The 24834-nt window shown below is 34.1% G+C and overlaps 1 protein-coding gene across 1 annotated transcript in view; it reads left to right on the forward strand.

Moving 5' to 3' along the window:
• Nucleotides 1–24834, forward strand: part of LOC145669021 (sodium-coupled monocarboxylate transporter 1-like) — a 65450-nt gene that overhangs the window by 4939 nt on the left and 35677 nt on the right. The window contains exons 2-5 of the mRNA XM_081737360.1: nt 5702–5912; nt 17701–17860; nt 19120–19185; nt 23279–23330. Coding sequence (XP_081593486.1) covers nt 5707–5912; nt 17701–17860; nt 19120–19185; nt 23279–23330 — 484 coding nt within the window. The 5' untranslated portion in view covers nt 5702–5706. The remainder of the gene's footprint in view (nt 1–5701; nt 5913–17700; nt 17861–19119; nt 19186–23278; nt 23331–24834) is intronic.

Consider the following 24834-nt stretch of genomic DNA (forward strand, 5'->3'; position numbering starts at 1 on the left):
ATCCACATTTTTAGAAATATAGTCTGAGTTGCATCGGTTGTCAAGTATCTTTTCTACAAATACAGAGTCAATTAATTTTCTCCAGTCAGTTTTAAAATATGTTTCTCAGTACTGATGTCTGCTAGAGCAATAATCCATATCTAACTTAAAACATAATAATAATAATAATAATAATAATAATAATAATAATAATAATAATAATAATAATAATAATAATAATAATAATAACGTATTTTAGAATTTTCGAACAAAGACGTTAAAAGAGCTCTCAGGTGAGAGGATCTAGTTGTATCATAGGGGAAACATAGAAGACAGTGCGAAAATATATGACTAACCGAACAGAAGATGATCAATTATGATCTCAGAACATAATATAGAAAGGACGTATGGGCTGGGATTTACTAGGAATTCTTGGATAATGTGGTTTTGTGGTGGGACCAAGTATGAAGTAAGGCGTACTCCGACGGTAGTCTCCAATATAAATACGGGTGAAATACATTTATGTAAGATGAAGACACACGAGAACGGCCAGAAGCACAATTGAAAGTGGACACTACGCCTCACGTTAGACCTGGCATAGTGGTTTCAGCAGAAGCATATTATCCAAGAATTGCCCGTTCATCTCTAACGTTTTTCTTAGTCTATTGTTTCTACTTCTATGCGGAGCAGTCTATAATAGTATTTTGAACATTTAAGAAACCTACAGCATCAAACACTCTAGAAAATATTAGACAATATTTTGGAAATGTTCTATTCTTCATTCAATTCCTTTTCCTAAACACATGTTCATTTCCTTAGCTAAATTATTCATGTTTACTTATTCCAACTGTGTTTCTGTTTGCTTGTTTCTTAGTTCTAAGTTCCTTCCCATTATGTGTAAACTTGAATTATGATCTTTATATTGTCAACGAGATAGTTTGAATGTAGACAAGTAAGCAAATATTTTAGATATATGAGTTGCAGATTCAGAAAATAAATCAACATGGAGGTTCCAAAGTTCACTGCTCCCCTGTGGCATTGAATTGTCTCGGAGAAACACGTATACGTTAGGTATGAAATTTATATTTTTAAATATCATTTACAAAATAAATTGTTGAGAGCATTTTTTTAAAAAAAGATTTTCATTTGTAAACAGAAAAGGCTACGCCTTCAATATAGCAAGTCACATATGAAACTTAGTGAATAAATAATAAATAAATAAATAATAAATAAATAAATAAATAAATAAATATAGATACTAAAAGATTTGGTAGAATCATTTCATGGAGGTAGCTTTCGTAGCAGCCCCTCAATTTTAATTAGTGGAAATATTTACTTATTTATTTATTTATTTCGACTTACTTTCACGTAGAGGATAAGACTATATGAAGCCTTATGTACCACCTACACATGATACAAAATTCAAATTCAGAGGCTATAGTTTACAATAGCAAGAAAGTTAAAAAAAAAGGCAAGAAACAAACGCTGATTTACACACACACTCTCTCTCACACACACAAATATTATAGTGCTACACTAGAATAAGGCATATATACGTGTTACAATATGCAATAAATGTTATGTATTTTAAAGTTTAAGATGAAGTGTTCACTAACAATAAAAGAACAAAATAAATGGGGAAGAAATTATTCCTTATTTATTGTATCAACTGTTTAGGAAGAGTTTAATTACCCGTCTTTCTAGTTGACTGAAATCTTACTCAATACGGTTACTAGAAGGTAAAGTAAGCTTTAAACCCCAAAACTCTCCTTGTGTGCGTCACTCCTCTTTATGTATTTTTGCAGTCTACGTTTTTATTACTTCCCTTAGGGCACAGCTTTTCTCAAACAACGACCCAAAGTTTTTCAAACCTCTATGGAAATTTTGAGTTATCATCGCTCAAAAGAGAATTGAGAGGGAGAAGCAACTTCCACCTGCTGATATTTTCGCAGAAACGTAACTAAACAAATTAACCCCTAAATGGCAGAAATACCAGTATTCCAGGAAGCGATTTTCATAGAGTAATAAATTTTAAGTCATGTTCCTTACAATGTGTATTTTTGACTTGTAACAGTTTTCCACCGGGTGCGCGATATATGGATCGCAATTGTATTAGCATTCGTCACTGGCTTTCTGCAAACCCAAGCAATTCTCTTCATTTTTACTTATACCCATTTTTCGATAAGATCTAACTTTTTGTTGTTGTTTGTGCCCAAGTATCTTTTTCAAATTATAGAACATTCAACACAAAGCATTTTATTTATTTATTTATTTAATGAATCCTGTATTCAAAGACTCCGAACAAAAATGTATACTTCTCTTACAAGGAGGATGTCCGAAGTGTGAATCTCAGATTTCAAAAATGTTTGTGCAGATCGCTAGGGAGGCTCATGGAATAAAGATCGGCACAACGTCCGATTTCGGCGGAACCCCATATTTGGGTGGGGCAGTGCCCCTTTTCGATTTTCGGCTTTCGTAGTAAAAATCGGCCTTTTGATTTGAAAATTGACTTTTTGTTGTCCGCAATCGTTATCATTCGTCTTTATTTGAGTAAAGATACTTCAATTGTGGGTCAAGGATCCCTATGTAGGGAGTCCCGAGTGGCGGATATAGAAGGTAAAAACTGGGGGGGGGGGGGGGCGACACCAGGCTATGATACTCTATCATGAGTTTACTATAAACTTTCAAGAATATATAAATAATAGCTTCAATTATTTTTGTCACTAAAAAAACTGGGGGCTGCCCTCGTGCCCGGGCTAGATCCACCACTTGGGCCCCCCTCACAAGTGTCATACATGTTGCTCCTTCATTTTGACGAGGTGAATTCAAATATGTCAATAAAAGTTTGTTTGAGGAGCACATGTGAGGCACAGGTCTCTACCTAGTTTCTGGGATGCATCTACATATCCGGATTTATACCAACTATATTTGGAGACATCATAGTATCTTGGCGATGATAGTTGTTCACAAACTAGCGATTGCAATTTTATAATGTTGTTACGTTGTGAAGTTGTATATCAATTTGGTGTAAAATTACGAAATCTCTCATTTTCCGTACAAAATTGTTCCATATTCTAAAGCCCCAAATATTCAGTGGCTGTAAAGCCCAAGTTGCTTCCTGTGGAATCTGTTTACATAACGTTTTTTTCGTCCGGAATGTGTTGCTGCGTCTCCTTCTCGTTAAAAGATGATCATGAATCTACGAGGAAGACACTTTTTGTCCCCTATGTTAAGAACCAAAACGTCACGGATTCACTCCTCCAAATGCAGCTTACCCATATTTTCAGATTTTGATGCAGAAGCCTTAACATTTGGGGGCTGGAATAAAGTTTTCTTGACCTGTGCTCCAAATTTTCCTGTCGGCTCTGGGAATACAATCTATAATGGCCCAACTAATTTTCCACTGGCAGACATAAGGGGTATTATTGTATAGCTATGAGATGAGGCATTTTTGGATTGTGCACAAGCTTCTACTTTTTTCCACCTTGTATGCCCAACATACGACTATAGTGCATACGATTATAGTCCATTGCAAGAACACTTTGATCAGAATTGTAAGTATAGTCTATATCGAATTCCGGTAACGTATCCCTGACTTCTAGCTGGAAAGATATGGCCGAAGTTTCTATTTGTTCTGAAGTGTCAACGTGTGCTCGCACCATGAATTTTGTTATTTCCCGCTACACAATATTATGTTTCCGTTTAAAACTGGTGCATCAACTTTTGGGGCTCTTAAAGTTTTCAAGATTAATTTTTTTCGGTTTTTCAGTTGCCCATTTCCGAAGATCCATGTCAGGTACAGGCATGAAATCTCTTTTGGCTTCAATCCATACAGTGAGCACTGATTCTGCCAAACATATTTCAAACCCTTCAGTTCTCTTTCAACTTGTGATTCAGCATCCCAGACACTAGGTAGAGACCTGTGCCGTACATGTGCTCCACAAAAAAAACTTTTAATGACATATTTGAACTCAGCTCGTCAAAATGAAGCGGGAACATGTATCACATTTGTAAGGCGGACCCCCCCACACATAGGGATCCCTGACCTACAATTGTAGTATCTTTATGCAAATGAAGACGAATGATAACGATTATCGACAACAATAAGTCAATTTTCAAATCAAAAGGCCGAATTTCACTACGAAAGCCGAAAATCGCAAATGGGGCACTGCCCCACCCAAAATAGGATTCCGCCGAAATTTGTTGTGCTCATCTTTATTTTATGAGCCCCCCTAACGATCTGCACAAACATTTTTGAAATCTGAGATTTACACTTCGGGCACCCTCCTTGTTAGTACACGTTTCTTTTTCTTAGTGCGCATCCTTCCTTTTATTAGCTGTTCTCATTTCATATCTACCAAGGTTAACGGAAACTAGTTAAGCTCTTCTACTTATATCCCACACTATATTTGGTGCAGACGAACTCGTTTCAATCACATTTATGTCTCTGCCGTCATATTCATTTTTTTTTTAATTCTTCAAAGTACTTTCATCAGTTTTCTGACATCAAGTTAATCTATACAGAAAACTTTTCTCAAAAAAAGGTCTATATCATCTGCAAATCGTATAAATATAATCTTCCCTGTGCGCTCCCTTCTTCACTATACTTTCTAGGGAGATGTTGCTGACTAGAAAAGTACTCGAACAATTAACAGATACGTATTTATGAAAATTGATACCTGGCTCATTTTAGATTGTTACTCATCGCGGTGGCAGTCACTTCATGCCGAAATGCCTTGTTTACTCGCTCGTATAATATATATATATATATATATATATATATATATATATATATATATATATATATATATATATACCAGGCAGGGACTAGGCGAGGCTGTGCCGAGTTATACCCCAAAGCCAGTCATTGGGTGCTGTTTATACTGTGGTTTACTCCCTACAGTACATTTGTTCCTTCTCCAATCTTGTTGTTGTACATTTGTTCTCTCTGTACAGACCCCATAAATCTCAACTTATACTCATATCTCCCTTTTTTGGCAACACTGATCCCATTCTTTGCGTATTTCTTTCACTTTTTATACCAATGATTTGAATACGATAACATGGTCTACATTCTTTTAGAAAATACTATAAGGTAACTCTGGAATAGCAACACCGTTTCTGTGACATGTCTGCTGTGTTCTTGCTCATGTGTACCCTTCCCGTAGCTATCAGGTTACCTGCACACATTTTTAATTTTCTGCCTTTTTTCCGGCGTTATGTGAGTCATGACCAGGTATATATGTTAGAAGTAGCGGGTAAAGAAGATATTTGCGCACCGAGTGAGTACCACCATGATGATTAGCGATGTACAATTAGTCAGGGTACCAATTTAGCTGTCAGGGTTCCTATACTTTCCCAGTGAGAGTAATACTGTATGAGGTTATTGGTACCAGACTATCTTCCTGAAAAGTTTGACAATAAGACGGGGTAAAAATAAAAATTTGTCAGGGGTGTATTGGAACACTATTTGCTCAAGAACGTGTCCTACATATGACGTATAATCGCAAATTAATCTTCTTAAAGAAGGCAAAGGTTGCTATTTTCCTAGAGACCTACCGGGAAGTATGCCTTGAAGAAAGTATTTGGCGACTGGTTATGTGTTACACTTGTATACTTATCTGTGCTAAACAATATTCGTTTACTTGGTTCACAAAGTAAATTTAACAAAATAATGAATATATAGATAGACAAATATATCATTCAATATTTTTTATTTTAGTAAAAATGAACAAAACAGAAGAGGAGATAGAAAACTTCAAATATTTTGGTTGGCTGGATTTCACTGTGTTTGGTGGGATGCTAGGATTATCAGCTGTCATTGGACTCTATTATGGATTTCTTGCTAAACAGAAACAAAACACAACAAAGGAGTACTTAATGGGAGGAAAAACCATGGGGATTCTTCCCATATCGTTATCATTAATTGCAAGGTAAGGGTCGCTTTCAAATATATAACTATCATAATGCATACGCTCTTAAAAATTTCCTTGCTCAGAAATGAGAAAAATGTGTGTTCAAAACAAGACAAGTAATTTTTACTCATATTTGAGACAAAATGTCTCATTATTTTCAAACGTGTTTTCATTTTTGAGCACAAGGCAAAATTTCAGGTTCCCATTTATGAGATTTTCTCATTTCTTAAAAATGAGAATGAAATAGTGCGTGATTTGCAATATAATAGATGATTGAAAAATAACGGTAACAATCTTACTGAAATAATATTACTATGTTTTGCTAGAGTGTAATATTGCTAGGGCTTAATTACTATACAGGGAACGAAATAAAAAGTTTTAGTTGAACAGACTGCGAATGGATATGAGTACGCAGTGATGCGGCTGAGATGGCGTATGAATACAACATACTATTACGAGAGTCGAGGAAATAAACAGCATGTGAAAATGAACATATAGATTCGATCAGACAAAATCATGGAAGTTATTACCTGTGTTATATTAAAATTAATATTGTAATGTAAGTTCATATAGTTTATTGGAGGAACACTATTGTAGTAATTGAACCGAGTTTGCAGTAAAAGGAAAGGTAAATAATAAATGGATTGATTAATGTAAATATCTTTTTCTTATGTAGTACCGGTAATAAATAGAATGGGGAGGCATGCCAATGTTTTACACCCTTTTCCATTCGTTATAAGGTACAAAATAGCTTCTGTATGGAAACAAAGAACACACATAAGCCATCAGTGTAGTTAGAAGTAGCGTTGAAAATAGTGTGATTTATTATTATGGAATTGTAATGCAAAGGTACTTTCTACTGAACACCTAGCATACATTGGCTTCTCTTGTTTTCCTAACCAGTAATCTTTTTGATGACATACGTTTGCAGGGTATTTGTGGCATATAGTCACTGTGCAAATTGAATATTTCGTGCAGACTAATTATACGAATCCATACAAGAATTCATGAAATATATACTTCTTTCTGAATTCACTTTCTGCACTTTTAGCAATCATTTTTCACGTGTGTACTTGCATTCCCAGGTGCAGATTCACTTTAAGAGGTCTTGTTCAAAACACCAAACAACCTGTGCTAGATGGCCACTAGAAAGCACGAATGCTATCTAACTGAGTCAGTCCATAAGAAGCAGGCGCGTCACCGGTGGTGGGTATACTCGTAAACAAATACTTGTGATGAAGAAACACAGTGTGCGTCGGTTTTCTCGGGATTCTTCCCACTTTATTGATTCCACTGTCTCATTCATTCTCATCATCATCGTCTCCTTTAGCCTAATCGACACAACTGTTGGACGTAAAACTCAAAGCTTTCGTTCCTTTTTAAATTTAACGTCAGAAGATTGTGCTCCAAGGCTAAGGGAGACAGTGACAGAGATGAATAATAATGGTGTAGTGAAAATGTGGATGTTCGTTGCTTGGTAGTTTTAGAGAATTTATGTGCTTAACTTTTCGGTTTGTTGTAAAAAAAAATATTTCGTTATTAAGGAATGTAATTTTCTTGAAATGAAGATTTAAATATGTTATATTTTAATTCACCATTATAGTTATTTTTGTATATTTTTAGTGTTACACTGCAGCCCATAGTTCGAATATTTATAATCTAGCCTACTATTTTACCAAAATCCACATAAACACTCCATCTTGATATTACCTTTAATTATAATACGCAATGAAGTAATCATATATATCTTTTAAATAACATGCATGTTGATTCTACAAGATGGATCCTCTGTTATATCTTATATTTCTCGTTGCTATGCCGACAAATAACACATATTGTCAGATTGATATGTTAACAGAACATCAATCATAATATCAGGAAAGAAAATTAATTCTAGTTCTTTTTATATTTTCTTCTTCTTCTTCTTCTAGCTAGCTTGTGCATATTTTAATAGCACATATTTCCCGTAAATACAAGTAAAGATGATAAAAATAAAAGTATCGTTATATAATGTCGCCCGAACAATAAGACTTGGTTATAGTTAAGCAGCCGCACTTCCCGTTTACGGAAGGACGAGAAACGCCATACTTTTAGGAATCATTCATTGACTGTCTAGCATGTTAATAAGTAGGTAATACACTGACTTCTAATTAGTTAATGAGTCATTGAAGAAGAAAACAAGACGTGCCTGTATTCCCCTCTCGTTGTGTTTTGAAGTTTGTTTATTTACTTTGACGAGTAGCACTTTACAAATGTTAGATGCTACGTTAGTAAGTGAATGCAACTGCGGCTGCGCAGAGAGTGAACAAGGCAGAGATCAGGGATGGTACCAAGACGGAGACTAGTCTCGGTCTCGTCTCAGTGTCGTCTCGAATTATCGAGACGAGACCGATACCAAGACGGACTTTTATATACCGAGACGAGACCGAGATCGAGACGGACTTTTACATACCGAGACGAGACCGAGATCGAGACAGACCTCTATAAATCGAGACGAGACCAAGACGAGACCATGGTCAGTCTCGAAAGTCTCGGTCTCGTCTCGAATATTCATAGTTATTTTGTCTTTACTCAAAATTTGTTTCGTTGTTGTATGAGAGAATATAAGAACGGTTGACTGATGTACCTGCACAGTGGCGTATTTAGGGGCTAGGTATCGGGCTCAAGCCCCTCCCGAAATAAATTTGTAATAATTTTTCTCATTGCAAGTAAAATACAAATGTTTGTTACCCGTTCCTCAAGCATCTCCCGAAACAAAATCTCTCTCTCTCTCTCTCTCTATCTATCTATCTATCTATCTATCTATCTATGTATGTATGTACGTATATATATATATATATATATATATATATATATATATATATATATATATATACAGGGTGGCCCATTTTAATCTTTCCACGGAAATATCTCGAAAACGGTTCAACATAAATGAACCAAACAAAAATTCAAATTTAAATCCACGAGGCAAATCGAACGATGTGGCCCCCAGGGCCGCCTTTCATGGGGGCCCAGGCCCAACTTAGAAATTTTAAACGAAAATATGGGTCAAGTGATACTCGTTCGATAGATCTTCATACACTAAACAGCGTTTTGGCAAAAGATTGTTCATATGGGTCACCGTTTTCAAAATGGCCGCCAAAACATGGTGCCTGTATCAGATAAAACGTCCAGTACCACTAATATGAAAACGGTTGAAGATAATAACGGATGAACAGAATAAAACTCCTATAGGGAATCACAGAGGGTATTTATCATTCAAGGACTTGAAAATGTTGCAACGGAGAAGATGCCTATAGTAAAAGTGCCATAATGCAAAGGAGGAAATCTAGTTCCTAGAAAATCATTGTTCCAACGTCCTCGGTAAGTGGGTGAAGCGGGACGGGAAGAAACGGTGAAATTGCAAATGAAAACCTTAGTTTTTGCAAATTGTATCTACACAACAAAATTATCTGAAATGTGATTTTATAACAGATAGTTGTCTTTAAAACAAATAGGTAAAATTCTTGTTAAATATTACTTTCCATTCTGATTGCAGCCAATGATTTGTGCAAAAATGAATCAACTGAAATGCGAAACCAATTTGTCGAACAATTTAATTTTAGAACAACGTGTACAAATGTTGGTTTTGCTCAAAAGTCGTCTGAACAATATTGGTTCATTACTTCATTACAGTACCAGTCACTTGTACCCCAATGTGTTTCAGACAAACCATACCTATTGGAAGTAAAAGTGGGGTTCTCATTTGAGATTTTGCCATTCATTTCCGCTTCATCCACTTACGGAGGGAGATCGGAAAGATAATTTTCTAAGAATTAGATTTCCTCTTTAGCATTATCTCACTTATACTTTAATAATCTTTTTCTCCGTTGGAATGATAAATACTTTCTGCGATTTCCTACGAGTTTTATCCTGTTCATTTCTCTCCAACCGTTTTCATATTAGAGGTACTGGACGTTTTATCTAATACAGGCACCATGTGTTGGCTACCATTTTGAATACGGTAACCGATATGTTTTTAGAGATCTATCGAACGAGATATCACTTGACCTATGTTTTTTTCCATTGACAACTTTGAAGTTGGGCCTGGGCCCCCATGAAAGGCGGCCCTGGGGGTCACCACTACATCATCTGACGTGTTTTATGTCATTTTCCTGTTTCACTTTTTGTTCTGTTCATTGTCACAACTCTGTTATGGTGTTTAAAGGTCTATCGAACAAGGTATCACTTGCCCCATGTTTCCATTTAAAATTTTAAAGTTGGGCCCTGGGCCCCCATGATAAGTGGCCATGGGGAACACTATGCAATCACCATTCGATTTGCCCCATAGTATTTCCTATTTGAGTTTTGGTTCAGTTTATTTATGTTCAACCGTTTTCGAGATATTTCCGTGGAAAGATTAAAATTGGCCACCTTGTATTTATATACAGGCGCGGATCCAGGATATGATCAAGGGAGGGGCTAAACCATACTTTGCCTCTTTATCCAGTGTAAAGCAGGATTGAAGCTCATTTCATTCAGTGTATACCTGAACGTTAAGGAGGGATATAGCCCATATAGCCCTTCCCTTGGATCCGCGCCTATATATAAACAAGCAGTGTTATGAACGGAAAATAAAGTTATATTTTCTCAAATTGCACTATGTAAGGTATTATCTCTTTCTAATTTAAATATAAAATAAAACCACAATACCACATATAGTATTCAGTGTAATAAAGGACAATACAGTATCCCTAACATCAACATTTTGGAGATCTCTAATAACTCAAATGGCATACACAGAGCAATGCGAATCATTTGTATCTTAGCGTCAAATACTATGATCATGGTATAATGAATTTCGAATGAACGAAGGAACAAAGTTACAAGAAATGAAAAATTTAACTTTTTCTAAAGACTTTACTTCGAAAACGTGCTAATATATCACGTCCCATCATGTAGATGCTTCCAAAAGATTTTGATCATAATGTCATTTACAAGAATTGTTATTTCAAACCGTTTCAGAGATACCAAACACATGGATAGTGATTGTTTTATTGCTTAAAATAACGAATTTGTGTTGAGTCAGTGTTGCCAGATTCGAAGATCAAAAAGTATCGTGTCTGTGCTCCAAAAATAGCGGATTTGAACTATTTGTAGGCCAAATATATACAGTAGAAATGAATTATTTGGCAACTAACGACTGGTACTAATTGAATAATTTTTAACATGGGCTGGAAAATTTGCTGGATATATTGCAAGAAATTATGATCGATGAACAAAAACAATTCTACACAGGGTACCACGAGATTAAAACAGCCTAGGAAACGTCCTTATACAAGAAGGTTTGACGAGATCAAGAACAACTGGGGAGTAACCTGAATAAGAATTGCTCAAGATAGATAGTTGTGGAGAAGACTTGGAAATACCTTCATCCAGCAGTGGATTGACAATGGTTGATTATAATTATGGCTATGATTATATTATATTTGGACCTCAGAGGTAAACTAAACCAAGTCATAATTTCGTAATTTTACAAGGGAATCGAAAAACCAGTTCCTTAAGTAAGACCTATAGTACTGTTTTCAAACTATACTAAGTAGTTACAAAGTAATAGGATGCTTTTAGACTTACATCGTTACACCACTAGAAAGAACATAGTCTATTAAAAAAAGTATTCTTAACTCAATTTCGACCAAAAAATGACTTAGCATAGTGTACCTCTAAAGTTCATGTATATATATAACTTTTACTAGGTAAGGTAGGGTAAAAACAGATCCAAAATTTAACGAAATTCGTACAGCGAAAAACAAATTTGATCCTTCATATTGCAGCAAAACTACGAAAGTTAATACTAAAGAAAACTAGAAAGTTAAGAATCACTTGTTTTGCCGGGACAGAGAAAATAGATACATATAGCTCGAATTACCTATATACTTACCTAATATGTATATCAATGTTTCGCAAGCGTAATGAACGCATGATTAGTTTTCTCGAATAAAGATCACATGCACCGCTGAGAAAAATGAAATGAAATCTTTGAGTTTTACGTCCCACAATTATGCCGGTTAAGATAAAGGAGACGGTAATGATGAGTAATGAATGAAATGGTGGAATGAAGGAAGTACCCGAAAGAACCCCGAGGAAACCCACGCACACGGTGTTTGTCCACCACAAACTTCACTTGGCGGGGATTGGGATTGAACCCGGGAGCCCAAGCACCAGAGGTGAACGCTCTACCACTGAGCTACCGTGGCCCCATGCACTCAGGAATATGTTACGGCACTGGATATATGCTTCTATAATACATTACGACCTTATAAACTTGTATAAGAGACAGAATGTACTTAAAGTGAGACGCGAACTATACGAAACAAAACACTTTGACTTTAACTTGTTTGGTGATCCAACCGAGACTACAGATAGCAAAGATAAGTGTCGTAGCTCCCACTATAAGGTTAAGGAAGTGCCTGTTTTAAAGTGTCAATTAAACACTGAGATGTGAAACGGTAATAAAGCAATTGATCAATTTGAAACAAAACATATGGTAGTAATAATTTACTCTATTTGTTAAGATAATGAATGTTATATTCTGTTTTTAAAATGGCGACCAAAGCAAAGTGTTTTGGATAATAACTGAGAAATTGTAAAATTTAAATTTCGGTACGATTAAATACATTTGTGCTGCTATGTGTTGCGTTATCCGTTATGAGGTATCGAACAATTCTGATTCAAAGGAAGTAAGTAAACTATTGTATAGTACTGGAGTTAATTTAATAGAGTTTAATTGTATAGGCAGTACTGAAGCTATTTGAGACAAAGTCTATTGCTCAAAGTGAAATATGGGTTACTATTAGTGTTTTATCCCAAGTATGTTATACCCACTGATGATTGAACCCGGGACACATGCATGGAAAGCATTAGCGCTAGCAAATTAGCTACGAAAAAGTACATCGTACCATAATTCTGTCAAAAATGAATAAGGCAAAAAGTAAGAACCGGAAACGACAGACTGTACGATAATAATACTTTCACAATTTTAATTTCATACTATTTATTTCGAGACTTTCGAGACGAGACCCAGACTTGGCCTTCGAGACCGAGACAGAGATCGAGACAAGCATCTGTTGACCGAGACGAGACCGAGACGGCGATTTTTGACTCGAGACGAGATCGAGACCGCTACTTATCAACCGAGACGAGACCGAGACTGTACAAAGTCTCGTCTCGTCTCGTCTCGATACCATCCCTAGCAGAGATAGATGGTGACGGACCGAGTTTGTACGTGGTATGTGAGTTTTGCAATTATGTCTGAGTTGTGCAATTGTGTTTGTGTTCTTTATATTATTAGATCTTTTTCATGTGTACTTTGCCTCTAATTCGAAATAAAAATAGTGTGAAAACGAATCTATTTAGGACAGGCGAAGAGAACATGGTGCGTGCAGTAATAGTAAGAGAAATAATATTTCTTTGTAGTTACTTATTAAATTAGTTGTTTTGTTTGTGGTCGTTTTTTGGATAGTCCGTTGAAATCTGCGGCGCATCCAGTGGCCAGATCCAAGGAAAAGTACTTGGTTCTTCTCGTTTGTCCGTGGCTTGGATCGTCCGAATAGTCGTAGAGGGCACGTATTTTTATCTCGGCTCCTGGGTTCCTTCGTAAGAGTCCTGTTGTCGGACCACATTTATTAGAAGGTCCGGGTGTCGGCGAATGGAACTTGTACATGGGTCTGCCTATATTCAGGTAATTGCCCTTGTACTTAAGGTGCTTTTCTAGGAATATCTGTTCTTATATCGTATGGGAAGAATAATAATATGTCCTTGTACTTAGTGTATGACCATGTGTTGGGTGTATACCTGTGAGATTATTTGAAAACACATATCACATGTCCCGTGCACGTGGATACTTCTTACTGTTGCAGAACACAGAACAAAATCAGATCGTATTGTATTCACACTCCAACATGGAGTGAGAATACCCCGTGATCTGCGTTTCTTGTGTTGTATTACCACTTCTACATGATATAGAATCATTTCTGTAGGTAGTGCAATAGTAAGAAGTATCCTCGTGTACGGGATATGAGAAGTAGCTGTTTTTAACTATTACCTAGAATTTCTTTTGTAGTTTACAATAAATAAAAAAAAGAATCCTGGACTGTTAGGACATATCAATTACATAAGTTTTTGAATGGCCCTCGTATATATAAATATTTCATTTCATATAATTATAAACCCTATTTCTTTTTAATAATATCATTTTCTTATTTATTCTAATTCTCATAATTATTTTAAATATTCATACAATTCAGCGACGCAAATAGAAGGTACATTCAAAATACGGTGTAAAAGTTATTTAAGTCCTTTTCGAGGCCATTAATACTTATAGTAAGTTAAAAGTTAATAAAATCTATATTATTTTCTCGGGCATAACTAAGAAGATTTTGAAAAAAAGATATTATTATGGCATTCATATAATTGTTCTTTTGAACGAGAAAGGATCAAATACATTATATATATTCAAGCAACATTCAAATTACAAACGAAATATCGACAATGTTTAGAACAAAACAAGATAATCAACATCATAATAAAAACTAACCTTAATCGAAACCAAGTTCCAAATATCAACGTGAAAATAAAGTGTGATCCCAACGTGAAAAGTAATGCTAGATTCACGTATACTGGTAATGCAACCGAACCTAATCTTAGTAGCAACAATAATAAGAACAATCCACTTAAACACTCCATCTTGACATTACCTTATAATACCATATAATACGTAATATATTACCATATAATACGTAATGAAGTAAACATATATACCTTTTAAATAACATACATGATGATTCTACAAGATGGATGCTCTGTTATATCTTATACTTCTCGTTGCTATGACGACAAATAATACATATCGTCAGATTCCTATGCTAATAGAACTTCAATCATAATATCAGAAAAGAAAATTAATTTAATTCTTTTTTATTTTCTTCTAGTTATTTTTTTATTTTCTTGCTACCTTCTGCATATTTTAATAGCACATATTGTCCGTAAATACAAGTAAAGATGATAAAAATACAAGTATCGTTATACATTCTGTATGTACTAATTGTTTGAATTTTTTTTGCATGTTTATATTTTGTTTATATTCTTTCCTCTTCTCCTTATCGTATTTGAGAACCCTGTTTCTATGCCCCGTTTCTCGCTTTGGAGAAAGACATTTCTCATTTTTTTTTTTTGAGAAAAGTGTTTCTCAAAATGGGGGCTATATGCCTCATTTGCTCAGATGTTCCTTTCTCAATTTTAAGAAAGAATACATTTTTTCTCAAATTTGAGAAAGCATTTGCACCCTCAGAAATGAGACATAATTCCTCGCGTTTGAGTCATTATTTCTCAAAATGATTTCAGAAAATCGAAATCTCACTTTTAAGAATGTATTAGTCAGTGCACAGGTAAGAAACGGATGTTTTCAAAAACGAGAATTTTTTCTCGAATTCAGTAAACCATGTTTAACAGTGCATACTAACCAATCATATAATCACTACGTACTTTATTATTTATTGTTTACTCACTAATACGAAATATTTTGTATTACATTCTACTTTACGTGAGTGTTTGGTTTGTTAAATGGAATTGAAAATGAAATACTTAGCCAATACGAGAATTTACTTGCTCATTCTCTAGAGTTGGATCATTCTATACAAGACCAGTCCAACTGCTAGATTCTTGGTGATTTGGAGCAAATTCATATTCTGACATGTATCCCGATCAAGTCAATTGAAGTGTATAATAATTTATTTGTAAAAATGAAATGAAACCTTGAAGTTTTATGTACCACGCTTATGAAGGCTAGGCTAAAGGAGACTGTGATAATGGGAAACGAGTGAAGTGGAGAAATGAGGACAGTGGGAGGAAACTGGAAAATCTTGAGAAAACTCACGGACACGGTGTTTGTCCACCATAAAATTCACTTGGCGTCAACTGGAATCGAACCAAGAACCCCATACACTAGAGGTGAACGCTCTAGCACTGAGCAACCACGGTCTCCGATGTTTTATTTGGGCTATATATTTATTTGGGCTATATAATAAATACATTTTATAGCAGAATCAAGCAGATGTATGATTAAGAAGTGAAACATAATTATGACTTTGTCATTGTAAAAGCATCAGTGCCATACGCTTCTAAGCGATCCAATCTATCGCTGATGTATGTGCTTGTCTTGTTCTTAGTTCATCTCTTATGCTCTTAGTGATGTTCAAGCTGAGTAAGAAATTTGAATGTTGTGACCCAATAAAGGAAATTATTAAATCTAAAGTAGGCGAACAGACACAAGTTAGAGTGAAGGATATTGAGCATAATAAGAACAAAATATCTATAGACTAAATATACAATACAAAGCCTTGATGAGTTGAGTTAAATTTATTCTTTAGAAAAGATTAGTATAATGGACAACAATAGATCAATTGTTTTTTATTTTATAAAATAATGGAGAAACCTATTAGTAATTGGTAAATATTGGTAATAATTGAAAAGCGTATTAAAGCAATAGCCACAAATGTATCTCAATGCAGTGGTGCAAATATTCTGTATATGTAATAACATAACGTAATATGATTTGAGAGTAGATATTTTTTTATCTAATTGTCAACATAATATTGTGGCTAGATGGATAGCGTACCAGTTGGAGACCCTTTCGTCCTGGAAACCCGAGTTCGATTCCTGACGGGAGCTCCTGCGGTTTCGAACTGGACTCCCTCTCTGCTGGACAGTGCTCTCAACTCGAAGAAAATCAAAATCTAATGAACATTTATTCTTATAACTTTGTTCATGACACTCACGAATAGTCTGAACAATGTGTACTATGTTACACGTCGAGACGGTTGTTCGTTTATTGGTTACGTGAATTTGAAGATATTTGGGTTTATCTCAAACCTTTACCACTCTCTAGATTCAACACATTTAACTTTTTTGAATCATAGCTTCAGAACAATTATAGAGAAGTTGTTTGTGAAGAATTTCTACCCTTTGGCAGAAATAAAACCTTTAATGAATCTAGTAAAGGCACCTTTTAGATTTTTTAAAACTCACTGAATAGTTTGAACAATGACGACGGAGTAAACAGAGGGACGAAAAATTTGGAAGGCATATTTCTTTTTATATACTGAAAAGAGTAGTTTTATGTGATTTGACTTTTAGAGTAAGGCATGTCAGAGGGGAATTGTGTTAGGGGAATAAGTACTCACCATGGAGTGTTTTATCCCTTCCTCACTGCTTGGTAAGCATTTCGTAAAAGCATGTTCGTCAGACCCATGATATCTGAAAGAACTCTGTTTCGTTGGCTTCTCCTTAAATGAACGGATATTTTTGTAATATTAAGTCACCGTCAACATAAAAAAATAATAAGATATCTTGGATATGAACTCAGGTCTTATGCACGTAATAATTACCGAAAACGTATGTTAATTGGTTGTATGGAATGAGTGTGTAAGATAAATATGATCATTATTCCAGCTATATTGGTTTTAACCAGATCTTATACAATACCTCCTTGTTAAAAAGTTATCTTCTTTAAATTTTTTACAAAATTAAAACAGTGACAACTGCATTTGTAGCTTCTGTGATCCATTACTAAGGGTGTATAATGTTTTTCATAGAGCAGAATAACTGATTTTATCTGCCATTGAAAGTTGTGAATTGTTAAGAGTAAAAATTAAATAAGGAACTTTTGAGTCCTTATTCACATACGCAAACAAAGCAAAAATCCATGTATTAGTTATGTTTATTTCACTTACACACATAAAATTAAATTATTTTATTCTCCTACTTTTAGCTATATATCAGGAATTGCACTTCTGGGCCTTCCTGCTGAAATGTATACATTTGGAACTCAATACTGGATGATAGTCGTACCAGAAATTCTAGTTAGTTTAACAATGGCCTTTATTTATTTACCAGTGTTTTACAAGCAGCAAATTACATCATCCTACGAGGTAGGTATTACGCATATCAACAACATTCATTTTTCGAAAATATAAGTATTGTGCGTTTTCCCTAACTTTCGCGTCAAAAGTTAGAGTTTAGTTGGGGTTCAGTGAGGAAGACGAAGAAATTGAGATTCAAATAGTGTATTGAGTCCGTATCGCTAATTTCTTGTAGCATTTATTTGACTTACAACTTAATCGTGGTCTTTTAGCCATTCTTCTAATCTCGTCTAATTTAATATACAAAATTGTCTAATATATAAAATTGCAAGTAACTATGTTTGTGAATTCATAACTCTTGAACCACAAAACCGATCACGATCAAATTTTCAACAGAGATGAGGTTCGGACCTAGGATGGTTTCTATCATTTCACTTTGACGTTACACTGTAGAGGAGGGGGAAGTGATATATATATATTGGGAACATTACCCACTAGTGAAGAGCTAGAAGAAGTCTTTCTTCTTTAATTGCTCAGAAGGGAGGTTTGGAGAAAAAACAGACATCATGGGTGCATTAATTTATATAGCAACCGAGCAAGGAGTATGGAGAGACAGCTCACAGTTCATACGTTTATATGAAATATTACAGCATGAATGCTGTATCGTACGTCAAGACAGTGACATAACATAAAAGCAGAAGATTTAGTATTACCTGCCTGAGCCTTTGAAAGCAGAAGATTTAGTATTACCTGCCGAACATTATGGGAACAAAGTACCGAAGAATAGATATAATTACCGCTCCATATTCAGAGTATACACCTGCTCTAATACATTCCACTAGATCTGGTATGTTTAATGAGTCTATGAGACTATTGGCTTCCAAACAAGGAATGAGTTTGAGTGAACACACACTCACTGCTGGAATTGTACAACAGGGAAGGAATAAGCTAACTGACTGCTATATAATTCCGAAACCAACAGAAGAATCAGTATTTGAGAAGTTAGGATTAATATACGTACCTCCAGAAGAAAGAGACCACTGATTGTACTAGCTTAGCTTTAATTCTAACTTATTTACATAATGTTTGATATGTTATTGCATTGTTCTGATTCTAATATTTAAAAATTGTAGAATTTATTGGGAAAAAATTAGAAATTTCATGTATATATATAATGTATTTTGAACCACCCAACCAATCTCCATCAAACTTAAGGCATATATTTAACATTTAAACATAAAATTTAAAAGGATTAATTGAATTAAGCACATAATGTTTAAATAATGTTAGAAACTTTATTAATTTTTACATATTCTCTTTTATTGCAGTATTTGGAAAGGCGTTTCAACAGAACAGTCAGGCAACTAGGATCAGTATTATTTGTCTTAAAAATGGTAAGAAAGTTGCATTTATTTCGATTAAACTTTTAAAAGTTCTATTCGTTACGAAAATGATAACATCTTTTGTTCATAGAAGACTAAAAGTCACCCAAAATATGAATAAATCATACAAAAGGAAAACTGAAGTAAAAGTAGACTGAAATATTAGCTAAAAAAAAAAAAAAAAAAAAAAAAAAAAAAAAAAAAAAAAAAACAGTAACCCAACTGGAGAGCGTCAAGTAGAACCACTGTTTATGAATGTCAATGAATACCTGAAAAGCAATAACAATATTAGAAGTAAGTCAGATCGTGTCGATAAAATGTTATAATATAGATTAATGTACGGTTTGCAGATACCTTCTTGCAGGACAGAAAATCTGCTGTTTGTAACGTTATGACAGTAAGATACAATAATTTTTCTTCGAAGCATGTTTCATTTAATCTTAGAATATCCCACAGGGATACAAGTGTACCGAATGGCTACATATTGTGGTAATTTTTAATAAGAGTTATCAAAAGTTAGTTCACTTTGTTTACGTTATTTCCCAGATTATAGGAAATCGTCCTACTCCAATATCATTTCTGCAAACTTTTATGGTTTAACTGTGTTAAAAGAAGTTTTGGATATATCTGTACCCATTAAGTATATATATATGTTATCATATTTCTTCCTAGTACTTTTTCCCTAAAATTAAGTTCTACGAAATTCAGTATATTGTCACAATATCACTTTAACTAATGTCTGGATTGGAGACACCATAATCCATTATATTCAAAGCTAAATATCTACATTTTGGACTTTATTGAGCAGTTTATTTCTCAATATTTAGCTTTATACCCTTTTGAACGGTCTTCACTAAAACAGTGGAATGTGAGAATGTATTGTATTGTGTATTGCTGCATAAAATAAAAAGATCATTCCATTAACCTAAAAGAAATATTCATAAAGTTGTTGTAATTATCTATAATAAACTTGTAAATATTTTGCACCACAAAAAACATATATATTTAAAAATACTAGAAATTTTGCATTCTAAAGAGAAAATCTAAACAAATAATTGAAAGAAGTGACTATAAACCTAAAGAAAAGTTGTATAAAATACGTTGCATGAAGTTTGTGCTATTTTCTATGTTACATAGGGGAAACTAACAAAAGATTGGAAATAAAATAACACAAATACTATTTAAGAGTAAATAAAGATAGAAAGTACATTTTCTATAAACATACACAAGATACTGGAAATGGGTTCAACTTGGTTGACGGTCTAGTGCTATAACAAGAAATGGAATAAACGTGTAGATGCGGAAATATGTAAGGAGAATGAAGATAACGAAAAAGCAATTGATTGAAATGGAGACCTCGCAATCTGGTATAGAATAACGGGAATTATCTCTTCTAACGTTAAACTCCAGGTCCACATCTCACATAGCCTCAATGGTGAAATTAACGCTAAAAATTCAAATCGAGCAACCAATTCAATTGAGCGAAATCTGCATCAAAACGGTAACAATTGGAAACTATAATAGCTATGTTTTAAATTAACTTTGGAGTTCTAAAAGCTCTGTAAATAAAGCGTTAAAACGCTTATAGTTTCGTTTTCTTTATTGTCCAAATGTAATTATCTTTAGCAGGATTTTGTTCAATTTTAGGAGACACATTATACAAATGTGAGTAAGTTTGGTGATATTATTAGAAGTTTTAAAGAAATGCAGTACTTTCTTTAACCCCTTTTTGCATGATTTTTTTTTTATTTTAGCGAAGAAAGCAGTATTGGAAATCCTCATATGGGAACTTGAAAAATGAATTAAAACTTGAATTTTAGATTTTTCATTAATTCCGGCCTAAAATAAGTAAGTGCTATATATGACACACTTACAATTCACAAATAACATGCCAGATGACAGCAAAATATCTTATTAATACACGGCGATATCTCACACAGCAGACAAAACAGTCATTTGGTACCTTTGATAAATCACAAAAAAGCTAAACTGAAAAAAGTGTGTGTGCCATATATGGCACGGTATGCAGTAAAGGGTTAACTTGTAAATAACCGCTTGCGGTAAAGTATATCTCAGCTAGTTGTTTTCATGATTACCTTAGAACATAGTAAGATACACAATTGTAACATTAAGTACCTGCCTATAATAGATATTTATAAATATTTTACAAGGTCAAAAACGGGATTATTCCCGAAGTCATTTACGGTATACCCCACGCATATACTATTTTTTTTTCTGTTTTGGTTTTTGCAAAATAAAATTGGCTTCCTTTCTGATCTGAAGTGCACACTTTATCTGCAATGTTAAGATTTAAAAACATCAATCTTTGTAGTCTCCTCAAATATGTACTGCGCTTTTCATTAGTATGAGAGATTTTGTATAGAAGTGAATCGATTTCTGTTGAAAGGGCATATGTAACATTTTTCAGAATTTTAAGTTTTTTTTTTAAACAAATGGATGTTTTAGAGGTAGATGTAACAACCTGTGTTTCTTGGAATGAGTTATAAATATAAGGAAGTTTTCTTTTACTCATAAGCCAAACTGTCTCCTAAGAAAACAATTTTTTGTCATTTCCGGACAAATTTTCTCATTGCACACACGCTCTTTTAACAGACAGCGATCCAAGTATCATACGAAAAAATCCTATTCAGACATCTTCATAATGCTCTTGATTATTGTGAAGCTGGGCCCTGGGGGGCCAGGTAGCTCAGTGATAGAGCGTTCACCTCCAGTACTTGTGGTCCCTGGTTCTATCCCAGCTCGCGCCGTGTGGACTTTGTGGTGGACAAACACCCTTCTCGTGGGTTTTCTCGGGGTTCTTCCGTTTCATCCCACTTTCTTCATTGCACCGTTTTATTAATTTCTCATAATCACCATCTCCTTCAGCCTAACCGGCATATTGGGGGGACGTAAAACTCAAAGTTTTCATTTCATATCATTTTTGAAGCTGGGCCCGGACTAGATTTTGGCCGAGGAACCTCATCAAAAAAAGATAAAGTGAACACATGAGGAAAGTGCAAGCACTTCAAAATATATCTTGAAAACGACTCGCAATACGTTTACCTCACATGGAAACTGTTTTTGATATTTCCATGGAAAAGCAAAACAGAAAACTCCTACGTAGATATATCAGTTTCAAAGACTAATCAATTATATTTGTAATATTTCTGACGTTCGTATATATAATGTTTTTTTCTTTTTTTTTTTTTTTTTGGATGAAACTCTGTATTTTGATAAATGAATTAATTCCCTAAAAATGAAAATACGACATTACATATAAATTCGAATTTTTGAAATTGTTATTGTAATTACTATTGATACTACTACTACTGCTATAACAACAATTACTACGAATAATAATAATCATATGTATATTAGAAGTAACAGTTTAGATTTTACTGTAACTATAGTGTGAAATTATCTGCAAACTGAAGAAAATGAAAAGGTCTCGCGTTCCGATAATTTAAATTTCTGTAAAATTATATTTTAAAAAATATACTAAGGTTTAAAATTTTACCTTTTTTATACTTTGATAGCTCATCCTTACAACAAGTGTTATTAATTGCCTAATATCAGGGGTAAAAGTGGGTCTGAAAAGGGAGGCATGACGTCACGACGTCCTCCGTGCCTATCTTTGCCCATTGCAATTTTTTTAGGAAGTGGGGAACGCCACAGATATTTTATGAAAGTGGGACCACGGCGTCTCCCTACATTGTCCCTAATTTTACCCTGCCTAATATTGTATTTCCAAAATGGTGGTGTATATTACTTCAGGTTATATTAGTTTCGTTTTACCATAATGAACCAAAAAATGAAAACATTAACAAAATGCAACATATTTAATATTTTATTTTTGATTTTTGAAACATAAACTAACTAAATTTTAAGGTATGCAATAATGTAATAATTCTCATAAGGGAAAATGTCTTAAGGATTATCCTTGGAAAAAAGTCATTAAAAGTCTCATTAGTAACTAAGAAGTTAATATATTTAATGGGAAGTGTCTGATACCCACATGTGTCTATTTGAAAAATATGGCTCACCTACTTAAGGCTTAAAATAATTTTTGTTTTTGTGTTTTTTATTTTTCATCTCTTAATTTCAGCTTCTCTATATACCAATAGTTGTTTATGTTCCTGCATTGGCGTTTAACCAAGGTAAGACAATATTTTCCTGTGCATGATGAATACATTATTTTATTGGTTGATAATGGGAATTTATATTTTTATACTAGAATTATCACATTAAAGTTTTTGGTTCAAACGATCCCATATATTTCAATCAAAAAATTCTTGTAGGCCTTATATCTGGAGAACTACATATGGTGTGGCCACAAACCCAAATTATCACTTAACTTAGTATATTGTGCTTATTCCGTAAAAAATACGAAAACTCGATTTACTGACCGTTCAAAATTTTTGTGGTCCCTGATCCAGAAATTAATTATTGGTCAAGATCGAAGTCTTTTAATGCATTTTTGTTTTATAATTTGACTTTTTTATCGCTCTCTAACTTCCGTTAATTTTACAGAAGAATATTTCTACGTAATTGAAAAGGCGAAGGGTGTTGTGCAGTGTAATTATTTGTAAACTGGCATCTGTACAGTATTTATAACTTAAATTTCCAATGCAGTTTCCGAAGAATGAATTTTTCCTCGTTTCTGTTAGTGTTGAAAATATTGCACTTGTTCTTCTTGTAATGCCAACTAGCATTTGTTATGAACTTAAGTCTACAACCGGGAAGAGGATTTGCCACTGATCCCTTATGTTTATGACAAATCAGAAGCTTCCATGATAAAACCAAGGATAACACAAAGGAGTGCATTGCATTGCATAGAACAATTGACAACAGGGAAACGAATAGAGGGTGTTAGAAATGATGGAGAAGAAAAGAACAATTTTAGATATTATTAAGAAGAGAAAGAGAAACGGTTCGGAGATTGGCAAAGAAGGAACTGTATCATGAGGGACGTGATAGAGCATATGGTGGTAGGAAAAAGAGGGAAGGGACGGACAAGACTACAGTTAATTGACGATATCAAAACCGAAAATCATACGTAAAGACGAAGACGTTAGCTGAAAACCGTACAACATGGTTCAAGTGACCAGTAAGGGCAGAATGCCTGTAATGATAATGAAGAAATAACAACGAGAGGTGCATCAAAGCTAATGTGTAATAAAGTGAACTGAAATTTGTGGATTGAGTAGAATATGTAACTCTCAAATTTCTTTCAGGCAAAATAACAAAAGATGGAAGCGATTTAAATAGAAAATTTATTATTAGTAGTATGAATTATTAGGTAGAAACATAGTATGATCTATTTTCTTCACTTCTCTGAGTAATAGTAATTTAAATTCACCATTTAAATGAAGTAAAAGAGATAATGGTGGTATGGATATTAAAAAAATACACCTTCAAGGGTTTGAAAGTTAAACATTATACTTTACGATGCAAATATAAGTATCATTGTTAAACAGAGTTTCTTAGTGTTGTTCAATGACCAAAACAAATCAAACTTGGACAGAGACAAAGCTCATGTAATCTTTCCATGTTTTCTTTCACTACCTCCCCCTCTAGGTTTCGTGATTCTGTCTCGTGGCTATATGTTTACCGTATGCGTCTTCCGCGAGGGAGATCTGGGGTCAATTCCAGGAGGTAGCT

The sequence above is a fragment of the Thermobia domestica genome, chromosome 13, assembly GCF_964235325.1.
Source record: "Thermobia domestica chromosome 13, izTheDome1.hap1.1, whole genome shotgun sequence".
Classification (NCBI taxonomy): Eukaryota; Metazoa; Arthropoda; class Insecta; order Zygentoma; family Lepismatidae; genus Thermobia; species Thermobia domestica.